Source organism: Eptatretus burgeri, chromosome 8 (assembly GCF_056783735.1).
Source record: "Eptatretus burgeri isolate ZD-2024b chromosome 8, Ebu_testis_v1, whole genome shotgun sequence".
Taxonomy (NCBI): Eukaryota; Metazoa; Chordata; class Myxini; order Myxiniformes; family Myxinidae; genus Eptatretus; species Eptatretus burgeri.
The window spans coordinates 22,234,096-22,247,099 of record NC_140968.1 but is presented as its reverse complement, the minus strand read 5'-3'; the positions used below and the strand labels follow the sequence as shown (position 1 = coordinate 22,247,099).

Below are 13,004 nucleotides of genomic sequence, written 5' to 3'. Positions count from 1 at the left end.
AACCCTCCATCTTACAAAAGTAATTTTAAAATAAAAATTAAAAATACGTTTGTTTGCAATCGTGCTTACATTTGAAATGATGCAGATAAAACCTGTTTTTGATGGATGGATCATTTAATAAATAAAACCGTCAACCGTCAAATGTCGCGAGTCGCGAGATTAGTGACGCGAGTCGCGAGGGAGGAATCACAGAGCACGAGCTCGCAGCAGGAGAAAAAGACGTGGATGATGGAAATACGAAAATGGCTAAGAAAAGGAAAAAATGCAAGCCACGAAAATGAAGAAGATGATGAAAGACATGTTGTGGGAGGAGTTGGAGGAGGAGGAGGAAAAGACGATCATGTCTGAAATACCGACAGAAGCTGGCCAACCTGGCCAAGCCAGCAACGTCAGCCCTGCGGCTGGAGGCCCAGCACAGACAGCCGAGTTTCCACGCTCGGCGGCGGCCTCGGGATCGGGTGTGACTGTCAAGCCGCTTCCCGATGATCTTGGAAGTGAGAGACCGAATCAAGTTGTTCTACAGCGGTACCCTGGCCATCTGTTGCAGAACAAGAGTCGCTCGTTTGTGTCCTTGTGGTGCCAGACTAATGAATGGCTGGAATACAGTGTGCAGACAGATGCAGCATTCTGCTATCCATGTGGGAAGTTTAACACCACACGTGGCCCAGTGGACTCTACTTTCACAGTGCGAGGCTACCGGAATAGGAAACATGCCGTTTTGAAAGGCAGGGGGTTTCACAAACACACAACTTAAAAGGAACATTTAACTTGTGTTTTGAGGTGGAAGGAGAATGAGAGGCGCATCGATTGTGGTGAGGAGATTTCCACACTCCTCAATGCTGACCAGCTAAATAGAAACCGGTACTATGTGTCTGCTGTTATAGATGTTGTGGGATTTCTCGCCGAAAATCAGATACCTTTTAGAGAGAGCCTTGATAATTTTGAGGATATGTCAGACGGGCACAATGGGCTCTTCCTCTCGCTTTTAAACTGCACACTCAAAAAAGACACCGAGCTAGCGGAAATAATAAAGCATATCCCACGAAACGCAAGCTATACCAGTCCGGAAATGCAGAATGAACTGATTTGCACATTGAGTAATGTTGTGACGGATGCCATTGTGGAAGAAGTAGGCACATCGTGGTTTACCATCAAGGTGGATGGGACGAGGGACCCCACTGAATGTGAGAACATATCAATCATCATTCGCTTTGTATCCGCATCAAATGAAGCAACAGAGCGTCTACTCACAATAGCTACAGCCGACGCTGGAGATGCAAAAACATTAACAGACCGAATAATTGCAGAGCTGACAAAAACAGGACTTGACACGTCAAAAATATTAAGTCAGATGTACGATGGGGCTTCGGTAATGGCTGGGAAGCACGGTGGGGTGCAAAAGTTGTTGCAAGAGATATTGGAAAGAGAAATCCCCTATGTGCACTGCTTAAATTACCAACTCCATCTGGTAGTTATCCACGCACTGGCAGCAGAGAAAGCTGTCACCGATTTCCTCTAGGTTTGTTGTTGCCTGTACAAATTCTTCAGAAAGCCCACTGTTGCTGCACAGTATAAAGGTGAGCGGTTAAAACGACTTCTTGATCAAAGGTGGACGGGACATTTAGCCACCGTGTCTGTGATCATAGGATCTTTAAAGGATATCACATCCTTACTGTCGGAGATTGATGCAGAGCGCGCCTACGGTGCAGAGATGAGGATGGAGGCTATTGGGCTTTTGCGGGAAGTCTCTGGGCCTGTCTTCATGTTCATTGCTATCTTTGTACAAAAACTGCTGATGTTGTTAAATGGCCCTAACAGACTCTTGCAGGCAGAGGACATGGACTTGCTAACGGGGTTGGAGCTGGTGGCGAGTGCTACAGAGAGCGTAAAGAAACTCCGCTCTGAGGATGAGTTCACTGATCTGTGGAACGAGGCCAACGATGCTCGCACTTCTACACCTGCACCACCAAAACGGAGACGCACAATGCATAAGAACTTGGAACAGTTTGTAGTTTTGGAGACGACAGGACAAAACAACGACAATGACAAGACGGAACTGCAGAGGGTTTTTTACAGCGCAATTCACACTGTGCTTGGCGAGATCGCTCAGCGCTTCAGTGAGCGCAACACACAACTCGCCCGTTCACTCGCTGCCTTGAATCCTGAAAATGGCACGTTTTTGGATCCCCACTTGCTCCAGCACATCATGACATTAACAAAGTCAACCATCAGTGAAACAGAGTGTGTGGTTGCAAAGCAGTTTATTCGCTCACAGACAGAAAAGCAGCCAAACGAGAGATGGACAACACAAAAACTCCTCTCAACATATCACAAAACGCTGGAAGCCATGCCAAGTGTAGTCACTGCTATGAGACTTGGACTAACATTTGGTGCGTCCACTGCCATGTGTGAAAACTCATTCTCAACATTGAGGAATGTCTTCACTGACCATCGACGGTCCATGCGCCATGCACGCAAGGCACAACTGGTACAGCTGGCCTTCGAGAGAGACCTCACACGTAAATGCCTGAATGAATGGAAGGAGAAGGTCTTCAGAAGATTCCACACCGAGAGTCCCCGAGACACGTCGCCTGCAGCTCTTCTGACAGCGAGTACAGCGGTATAAAAACTATACGGGGAGTTCAGATTGTGTGTGTGACGGCTGGTGATGCGTGTGTGGTTGTGGTTGCAGTGTGGTTGTGGTCAGCACCCGCCGTGGTCGGCTGCTTTGTACTTCTGATGTTTAAGTTAAATGTTGTGTTTGTTGCTTTGCATATCCCATATCTAGTGTTTTGTGCATAACCTTACCTCTGTGTAATTGACTGCTTTAAATGCGGATTTTGTGGTATCTTCAGGCTGGTCGTATTTGCTGTTGATAGTTTAACCTGATAATCGCAGGTCATAGCCGACTGTATCTTATTTCAAAGTGCACTGATTCTGGTGCCAACCTCCACCGTTTAGTCATTGTATCTCTGGTATATTAATTTTCTCATGCCAATTCTTCACAACACCTTGTGTAAGTTCACCTGAATTGGTGCCAATTGTCTAATCATTGAATATCTGCATTGTGAATGTGCCAGTTTGTTGCGGCTCTCCTGCATTCGAATAATTTTAGGCCCAAAACATCGGAACATATTAAATCTAGCTGAGATCAATTTGGTTAGTATGCGACGGCAACCTCAGTATAGATGTGTCAATGCTGCATGAAGACAATAGTATACCGGGTTATCAAAAATATTAAATATAATAATTCTGCCCCCCCATCCAGTTCATATGCCCCCCTTAATACTGAGTCCTGGCTACGGGCCTGAATGGTGGCTACCTTTTGCCTGCGGGCCGGCGGCAGCCCTGCCTGACCCCACATCCCAATATGCACATTATAGCAGCCTTTGGTGGCCTCAAACCGATGTGAAAGCCAACGTTTGGTAGCTTAAAACATTCTGAATTACCTACATCCAAAACTTGGGGCCACTAGTTGCTACGGTTCAGGCCGTGAAGGAATGACATAGAAATGCACAAACGAACACTTGAAAATATTTATGTGATAATTTCCCGATGAGACCAAATCAAAATCGTGCTGAGATATAAATCTTCAATTACAGCTATATTTGAAAACAAACACCCCAAACTTATGCGGATTGATTATTGTCAGACACATGCCAACAATTACTATATGGACATCCAAGAGACAGAGATAGAGTTGGCAAGACACCTGATCTGATGTACTCTCAATATCCGCTTGCATGAGGCGGATAAACAGGAAAAGTTCTCCTTCATTTATGCAAGGGAAGTGGGTGAGCAACTTGCACATTCTTATAATTTATATTTCTCACGTTATTTCTTCTCTTCTGATCCTCCATATAATAACATTTCGATTATATCTCTTGCAATCCATTTTGATTGCAATCTATTTGATTTGTCGGCAAAATCCGAGCAGGCTCATCCCCGACTTTCAGCGTGGGATAATCTGCATTCTCCATTTGGTCTGGTGTACATGTGATGCTAGTCTATTTAATCTGCCTGCCCCACCTGGTCAGGGTCTACATGAGGTGCCATTCCACTTATCGAGGTTGACTCTTATTCCCTTCCCTTGTTACAGGACGTCATCCTGAATGACAATGGGTCCTGTACTTTCCACTTGGTAGAAACTCGACCCAACTATAAACTATCATCCTGGTATTTCACAGGCAGGGTGATTCATCCCTCGCATGGACATGAAATTGGGCATCCAATCTGCTGACATTAGTTGATGGACGTAAAAAAATCCCATGGTGTCCTTCACGAAGAGTACGTGAGCTATCGCCGCACCCCTGAACAAATTACAAATTCCTGCTCCAATCTACAGTAGTAGGCACTGTCAGCAGCACCGTTGTGCTCCCAGCAAATGATGCTTCCCACAACCATGTGCTGCATATGAATGAAGACCTTCCACTTAGAAATTGAAGGATTTTCCTTTTTTGTCAGTGTGTTGCATCAGTTTTGTTATGAATTACTGATGCAGTTTTGGGTTTTAATACAGAATGTAACCTACATTGATTCTTTGTTTGGAATATATATATATATATATATATATATATATATATATATATATATATATATATATATATATATATATATATATATATATATATATATATATACACCTCCATAAGGAAAGCAGTAATTTTAAGTTAGTTAGGTCATACCATGTGATGATGTTTCTCTGCAGGAGCTGCAGTTTGAGAGACTCACACGAGAGCTTGAGGCTGAGCATCACAGTCTCGCGAGCCAGCTGCAGCGGTGTCGTCTCAGTGCTGATGCTGGCAGTGGCAGCAGTCTCAGGTAGTACCACATTGGGGCATGTCATTGTAGAGATAAGGCATTTTTAAACACGGCATGGCTGGGAGATCCAGCCAATATGTAATAGATGGTACATGATGTGAGGAAACAGCATCATGGGAAATGCAATGTTGAAACATGGTGCAACAACAATAAGAAGATACGCTTATTGTCTTCAATGAATATCACAGTGCTCGTGCCAAAGTGTGAAAGCTTCTAAGCCTTAATTAATCCTGGACAGGTAACCACTTCATCCACTGGAAATTTCCACTGAGCTGCCATTGAAATAAGTAAATCACATCAGTGAGGGCAATGCAACGAGGCTTTATCTCCTCCACTATATTGAGCAGCATATGGTGTGACAAGGAACGATGGAATATAGTACAATAGTAGGTACTTTCGGAAATTCTGTGTAATGTAAAATGTGACTTCACGTCCTTATCTCCCCCCCTCCAAAATAAATCAGTACCTCCCTCTCCCAACACTCTGTCCTCTCTCTCTCCCCTCACTCCAACTCTCTGTCCTCCTCTCCCTCTTCCTCACATTCTTCGAAGAAAGATGGCATTCTAACTTCATTACAAATTATTTCTTCATTTCCTCATTAAAATGATTTAATATTTAATTATTTACCCTCCCATATTGGTTCACAAGTCGGTAAGTGACCACTATTTTCGTTATGTGTGTGCGTCTGTCTGTTGGGCAGTCGATCTAGTCGAAAAAAAATAACAATTTTTGAGATTTGTTCTACCCTTATTATCAGCATTTAAAATGGCGATTTCAGTTAATACAATGGCGATTTCGATGAAACTTGGTTGGTAGGTTCATACCATGACCTAGTTGTGTGAAAATGAGAACCGTTGCTAAGGACACCACCGTTGCCTAGCAATGGGACTTTGTAATTTTAGAAAAATCATAAAACATTAATTTTTTCGAAAATCAAAAATCGGGCCATGAGCGACTATGGTCAGTACATTTAGTCATATTGTCAAAATTTTCCAGCCGGATCCTATGAAAACTGTCGGAGAAGATAGACTTTGAATGAACCCTGGTCGAAAACAATAAAAAAACGAAGTTCGTTATATCTCAGAGACTATGAGTCAGATATACATGAAACTGGTATGGCAGGTTCATGGTATGTCCTAGTTATGTGTGAGAGAAAACCGTTGCTATGGACCCCTCCGTTGCCTCGCAACGGCCGAAAAACCTCAATGTGGGGGTATTTTAACGAAAAAACAATCTGCAGCATTAACCCTTGAAGCTACAATCATGAATTTTCTTGTGCTTAATCCTCAGGTCATTCTCCATCGAACGGACCCATCGCGTCAGGTTCTTTTGGGAAGGCGACTACCCATGTCCGCCTACCGCTTGTCTGTCTGTCTGTCCCGAGCATAGCTCCGTGGGTTTTGATCCGATCCTGATAAAATTTGGGTGGGAGGTTTATATCATGACCTAGTTGTGTTTTCCTGAAAATGGGCGTGCTGCGCCAGGTCAGGTTCGATCTGTGACCTGCTACAGGTACCATGTAAACCTGTACTAACCTGTTCCATGGTCGGGTTGTCGGCGACTAAACCGTCTACCCCACGAGGTTTTCTGGTGAGGAGGGTGTTTGGATATGGACACCCAGCAGGATTAAAAACAAAACCTGTCAAAGGGCGGAGGAGCTCCTTGTGAGCCAACGGCCATCCATATCTAGTGCCCAACTGTGTCTGCGGACGTCCTCCTGCAGTTGGGTCACTTCTTATTAGGAGGTTGGTGGCAGGATTTGCACTCCGGACACCGTAAAACCCTTCATTCCGCAAAACGCAAAAACGCAAAAAAATCTGAAAACCCACTCCGTGGGAGTACCTCCTGTGCAGCTTCCCTTCGCAGGGCAGCTCACCGGATGACGGGATTGGGGCAAAGCCTTCGGGACCCCCAATCTTTGATAGGAGGGAAACCACGGGGTAACATCCCTGGGTCAGATTGCGGGAGAGTGTGTCGGAGTGGTGCTGAGGTGTCGTCCACCAGATGGCGGTCTCCTTGGGTTAACCTGAGGCGGTCCCTTCGGGTGGGTGCCTGGAATGTCCTATCCCTAAGAGAGGATGATCACCTGTCTCTGTTATCATCTGAGCTCAAGCGTTTGGACATCGGGATTGCAGCTCTCTCTGAGGTTCGGAGACCGGATTGCGGCGAGATAATGGTGGGTGGTTACACCTACTATTGGTCTGGTCGCTCTGATGGTAACCATACCCAAGGAGTTTCTGTAGCTGTGTCCAATAAGCTGACCCCAATGATAATTGAGGTAACACCGGTCAACGAGCGTATTATGAGATTAAGGATTCGTCACTCCTTAGGTGTCATTTCCCTGGTCTCTGTTTATGCTCCGACTGAGGCGAGTGATCTCACCGTGAAGGATGCATTCTACGCCACACTCGAGTCTGTGGTTGATCAGTGCCCCAGACGAGATACACTTCTAGTCTTGGGGGATTTCAATGCATCGACTGGAACTGATAGGGACGGTTATGAGGTGTGTGTTGGTCCCCATGGGTCAGGAACTATGAACCAGAATGGCACTAAGTTGAAACGGGACAAAGCTCCAGGGATCTGTGGCATCCATGCCGAACTTCTCAAGGCTGGTGGAAATGCTGCACTCATGTCGTTGCATGCAGTTTTGTGCTCTGCCTGGAACACAGGCATCATCCCAACTGACTGGAAGAGGGGCCTTGTTGTCCCTCTCTGGAAAGGGAAGGGTGATCGCCAAGACTGCAACAACTACCGAGGGGTGACGCTGCTCTCAGTGCCGGGCAAGGTCTTTGCTCGGATAATTCTCGATAGGGTTCGCCACCATCTGCTTGAGCACCAGCGTCCAGAGCAGTCAGGCTTTACACCAAAGAGGTCAACGATTGACCGTATCCTTGCACTTCATGTCCTCACCGAACGCAGACGAGAGTTTCGGCAGGGGCTGCTTGCAGCCTATGTTGATCTCTGTAAAGCGTTCAATTCAGTGAATCGGGATGTCCTCTGGACGATTCTTGGTCTTCGTGGGGTGCCACCAAAACTGATCGATCTGATGTCTGAACTCTACTCTGGTACTGAGAGTGCTGTGAAGTGTGGTGGTACCATCTCTGACTTATTTCCAGTTGTTACTGGAGTTCGTCAGGGATGTGTACTTGCCCCCACACTTTTCAGCACTTGTATGGACTGGATTCTAGGGAGGATGTCGGAGAGATCAAGTTGCGGTGCGTCATTTGGGAATGTCAAGATCTCGGACCTTGACTTTGCAGATGATGCAGTCATCTTTGCGGAGACTTTGGACATCCTCTTGGGGGCCCTCAAGGTGGTGAATGAGGAGTCGGAGCCGTTGGGATTACGGGTTTCTTGGGTCAAAAACTAAGATCCAGGCTTTCGGTGACATCTTGGATGCTGCTGTCCTGTCTGTGTCTGTTTGTGGTGAGGATGTTGAGGTTGTGGAGAGATTCACTTACCTTGGCAGTGATATTCATGTCTCTGCTGGCTGCGAGTCAGAGGTCAATAGACGTCTGGGTCGGGCCTGGGGAGTCATGGATTCACTGGATCATGGGGTGTGGCGCTGCCGGTACCTGTGCGGGAGGACGAAAGTCCGAGTCTTCAGGTCCTTGGTACTTCCAGTCTTGCTCTATGGGTGCGAGACTTGGACTCTGACCAAGGATCTGAGACGGAGACTTAATTCCTTTGGTACTAGGTCTCTTCGGAGAATCCTTGGCTATCGCTGGTCGGATTTTGTGTCCAACGAGCGGTTGCTGAGAGAGACTCGGATGAGATTTGTTACTTGCATAGTCCGTGAGCGTCAGTTGCGGCTGTATGGACATGTGGCTCGTTTTCCTGACTCTGATCCTGCTCACCAGATTCTCTCAGCGAGGGAGTCTCATGAGTGGAGGAGGCCAGTGGGTCGACCACGTGCCTCATGGTTGCAACAGGTTGACCATCTCAAGGAGATGGGGATGGGCCTGGCATCTGCCTGGGGGATGGCCAGACGGAGGCCCCTGGAGTACCGGCGGAAAGTGGACGCAGCGACGTGCTGTTCTGGCACATGCTCCCATACCTGACCTGACCTGACCTGCGCCCATTATGGGCAGAGCCACGCGCAAAAAACATGTTTTTAGGGGGTAGCCGATTTCAAGTTACATCTTCTCCGAGGGGGTTTGTCGAATCTGGCAGGGGTTTCGGTATTTGGTTAGCCAAATGGCACCTACATAGCCCCACGGAGCCCGATTTTTCATTTTCGTCACAAGGTCACGAACTTAGAAAATGTCAAAAAAAAAACAATAAATTGGGCATCGAGCTCCTAGGGTTTTCAACTGTTTCGAATGAAAGTTGGTATGCAAGTAGTGCTCTTCGAGTACTACAACTTTCATCATTTACGTTTTTCCCGATTCCCGCCAGTTTTCCCGTGGCGTCCCCTTGAAGGTCAAAAAATAAAAAAGGCGAACCGTGTACATTGCTCTTGAACCATCGCAGTCTCCAGACTTGTCCACCTTATTATTATGCTGTTGCCAACTTCACCTACCCCTACTTTCTCATAACCTGCTTTCCCACCTCACCTAACCACCTTCTCCTTTCACCCCATTCACAATCTTGGTAGAAGCAAGATATGTATCGCGAGAAAAATTATCGAAACTACCGTCAGGTCCCCATTCACAATCCAGAAAATTGCGTAAATCATTTCAAAAATCTTCATCTCCACATCCACCAGTCAGAATGGTACCAAATTTGGGTTGCAACATTAGGACAGGGTCTTGATGTTAAATTGTGGCGTCCATATCGATCACATGACCGGAAATGTGTCAAAATGGCGGTCACTTCAAAAATCTTCTTCTCCAGACTCACCAGTAAAAATGCTACCAAATTTTGGTTGCAACATTAGGCCAGGATAGGGATGTTAAAGTATGGAGGTCATGCCGTTCACGTGACTGGAAGTGTAACAAAATGGCAGACTTCGTAAATTTTTGGGAAAATCGCATAAATTCCTTCAAAAATATTCCTCTCCAGACCCACCAGTCAGAATGCTTCCAAATTTGGGTTACAACATTAGGCCAGGGCACAGATAAGCTACGACGGATCCAGTGGTCCTATTTTTACATCGATAAAGGTGTGAAATAGAATTACCAAATGGCTTCCTGCTTCTTGTTCCTCTTCCTCTTTCCAGTAGTATACAATCTGGTCAGACCATATCTCCTTTTTGCGCACAATATATTTTGTTGAAGGCAAATGTATACATTCCATGGATAATTAATTCTGCCATTGAAGATTATATTTTCACCCCTGTCTGTATCTGTCTGGCTTTAAGCAGGATATTATGTTATGGACGCATTTGGACAAAACTTTGGGAAGAGGTTGGGTGTGTGACGATGAATTGATTTGATTTTGGTGAAGTTCCGGATCTAGATACAAGAAATTTTTATTTTTTTTATGTGATTCCTCAGCATTGAGAGATGGGACCAAAACGATATATAGCATGATATTTCAAAAAGTTGTGGATGGATTGTGACAAAACTTGATGGACGAGTTGCGTAGGTGACAAGAACAAGCCGATTAGATTTTGGTTAAAGTTCAGATCCAAATGTGGCCTCACAGTATGATACAAAACAATGGTGGATCCAGGGGGTTTCACCGGGTGCACGTGAACCCCACTCCCCTCCACCCTTACAATTATGTCACATGATCATCGTGCGAGATATCACTGGACAATCGACAATTGCACGCCTTTTGCTTTTACTCGGTAATTAATCCGAGCCACGATACTTTTCGCCGCTGGTGATGTATTAACGTCTGTGACTCGGTGTTTATGTCTGGTGTTGGTTTAATGGTTCGGGTGGTGGGCATGGGATCCCAGGATCCTGAGTTCAAATCCCCCTCAGCTGTTGAATTAATACCAGGTGTGGTTGACTCTGCCTGTCATCGTTCTGAGGTTGGCAAAATGAGTGCCAGCTTGCTGGTATCCTGTGTCGGAGTGGCGACCCGTCCAGTATTGTGTCCAATAGCCCAGGAGACTGCTCAGGCGGCACCAACGGTCTGCACAGAGTATGGTCCCAATGGATGGATGGATGGTGTATAATTAAACAATGTAAAGAACATAAGATTGAAAAAAAGTGTTTTCTATTGTCATATTATGAATAACAAAACGATTTGCTGAAACTTTGTTCGAAGTTGCCCCAGTGGATATAATAATCTTATCCAGAAATATGTAATATCAATTTACTATGATTAATAAATATTAAAATAGTTTGGCACATGCAACCCTATTTCAATTTGCCGAAATGAAAAAGAGAATTGCAATAATGAGACAGGATTTTCATCCTTTTCTTCAACAGCAGGCAGTAGTCTCGGCCCTCGTGAAACTTTTTTTTCCACTGCCAAAAGAGCTGTTCGTTCAAGCATATAGTTTAAGCTCTTGAATGTTAGAATGAATGGTTTAATGTTGTGTTTTTATGACCTTTGACTTATTTGTGCTGATAATATATCATGTGCAATCCTGGTGTATGGGTTAAACCTTATAAAACTTGTGGTTTGTCATGCTGGGAGGAAGCTTGGCCTCGGAGCTTGCAAGCACAAGTTTGGGATATTTTATCAACCATTTGCTGTCACTGTTTACAACAGAGAGGCTTAGTAATCTTTCTTCAGATGGAAAAAACCCCAAAAAACAATCAAAATGCACTCTCCACAATTGCTTTCTCACCATCCAATATCTCCATTTTAATACTCGTGATGAGCAATAACGAATTAATCTTCCCGTTAAAATCTGTCACACGTTATAAAGTTGATTGTAACTTTCTTACATCATATAAATGCAAGCATTACTACATCCATCCATCAGGATCGTACTCTGTGCAGAGCATCAGTGCTGCCAAAGCAGTCTCCTGGCCTATTGGGTACAAACCTGGATGGGTCGCCACTCTGACACAGGATACTTGAATGGCTCAATCATCCCAGCATGCTGGTACTCATTTTGCCAACATCAGAAGGATGACAGGCTGAGTCAACCCCACATGGTATTCATTCAACAGCCATGCAGGATTTCAACTCAGGACCCTAGGATCCGAGGATTCCAAGTCCACCATTCTCACCATGAAGCCAACACCAGGCATGCATGACTGCAATTGCTTGAATAACCAATCAATTACACACACTGTTAGGACAGTGCAGCTGAAAAAAAACAAGGTATTCCACATGAGGGGTTTCCTTGTGCTGACATGATAGCTCAAAGAGAGTGTACTCATACTTTTCTTTGAGCGGTCCAGTTTGATTTTGATTCCTCACCTGATGATACACTATCACCTCGAGCTTTGCAGGCAGGATGTCGAATCATTGAGTGTGTGCTTGTTTGGAGAGATGATAAGCCGGGTAGCCTGTCTGCTAGCATTAGCTCCAAGCCAATAAAGATCCCTCAATGCATTTTGTAAAAAGTAGGTCATCATGTGTCGGCACCTTGGCCAAATTCCAAACATGCTTGCTGCTTGACTGAAAAAAAAAGCAATCTATTGTGATTTAATTACTGTCATCAAAACATTTTGAGGATTAGGGGCTCATCAAGGATATTGTACATACAGCACAACATATTGTTATGTTTATGGGTGTGGAGGTGGGGGGAGGGGAGGAGTTTCAAATTAAGGTATACACCCCCGTTTGTGTTCGCTTAGCTTGTAGGACTTTGCTATACTTTATTAAGGACCTGTGAATAGGGATAAGGTGACCAGTGTTGTAACCTTTAATATCGAGAGAAGGTTAAGGTGTCTTGTTTAATTTGACCATGTCGAACCAGGTGGGAGCTTAGCGAGAGGGTCGCTTCAGAAGCTTCACTGTCATCACTGCGGTGTGCCCTTCCACACCGCTCCCGCCTCGCCATTCCGAAGAGGATGCAGCTCCACCCACGCTGTCGGGGGTGGTATGCACACCTTTGGCATTTCCTTCCCTTTATGTATTTTGTTGTTCGTGGTGCTGGACTCAGCGCGTTCTCTAACGACTGCAATCCAAGCTTTGAGCTTCATGAGTCTGAATGAATGTACAGATCAGCTACCACTCATGGATCTTTGTCAGTTGATATCCGTGACTTCTGAGTGCCGCTGCAGTGAACACATCAACAGCCTAACGTTTTTGAAACTTGTATTTCAAATAAACAGATACAAAGTCAAATGAGGAAGTTCACCATTACATACCATGTCCAACTCCGA

The 13,004-nt window shown here is 45.2% G+C and overlaps 1 protein-coding gene across 5 annotated transcripts in view; it reads left to right on the top strand.

The window, feature by feature from the left end:
• LOC147021289 (catenin delta-2-like) overlaps positions 1-13,004 on the top strand; it is a 344,800-nt gene that overhangs the window by 93,427 nt on the left and 238,369 nt on the right. For 2 of the 5 annotated variants that reach the window (XM_085891107.1, XM_085891108.1), the window contains one exon: positions 4,709-4,821. The exons of 1 other annotated variant lie outside the window; for it this stretch is intronic. In XM_085891107.1, coding sequence (XP_085747233.1) covers positions 4,709-4,821 — 113 coding nt within the window. Of the gene's footprint in view, positions 1-1,951; positions 2,621-4,708; positions 4,822-13,004 lie in introns of those variants that run through there. 2 more of the 5 variants (XM_085891106.1, XM_085891109.1) reach the window with 2 other exon arrangements.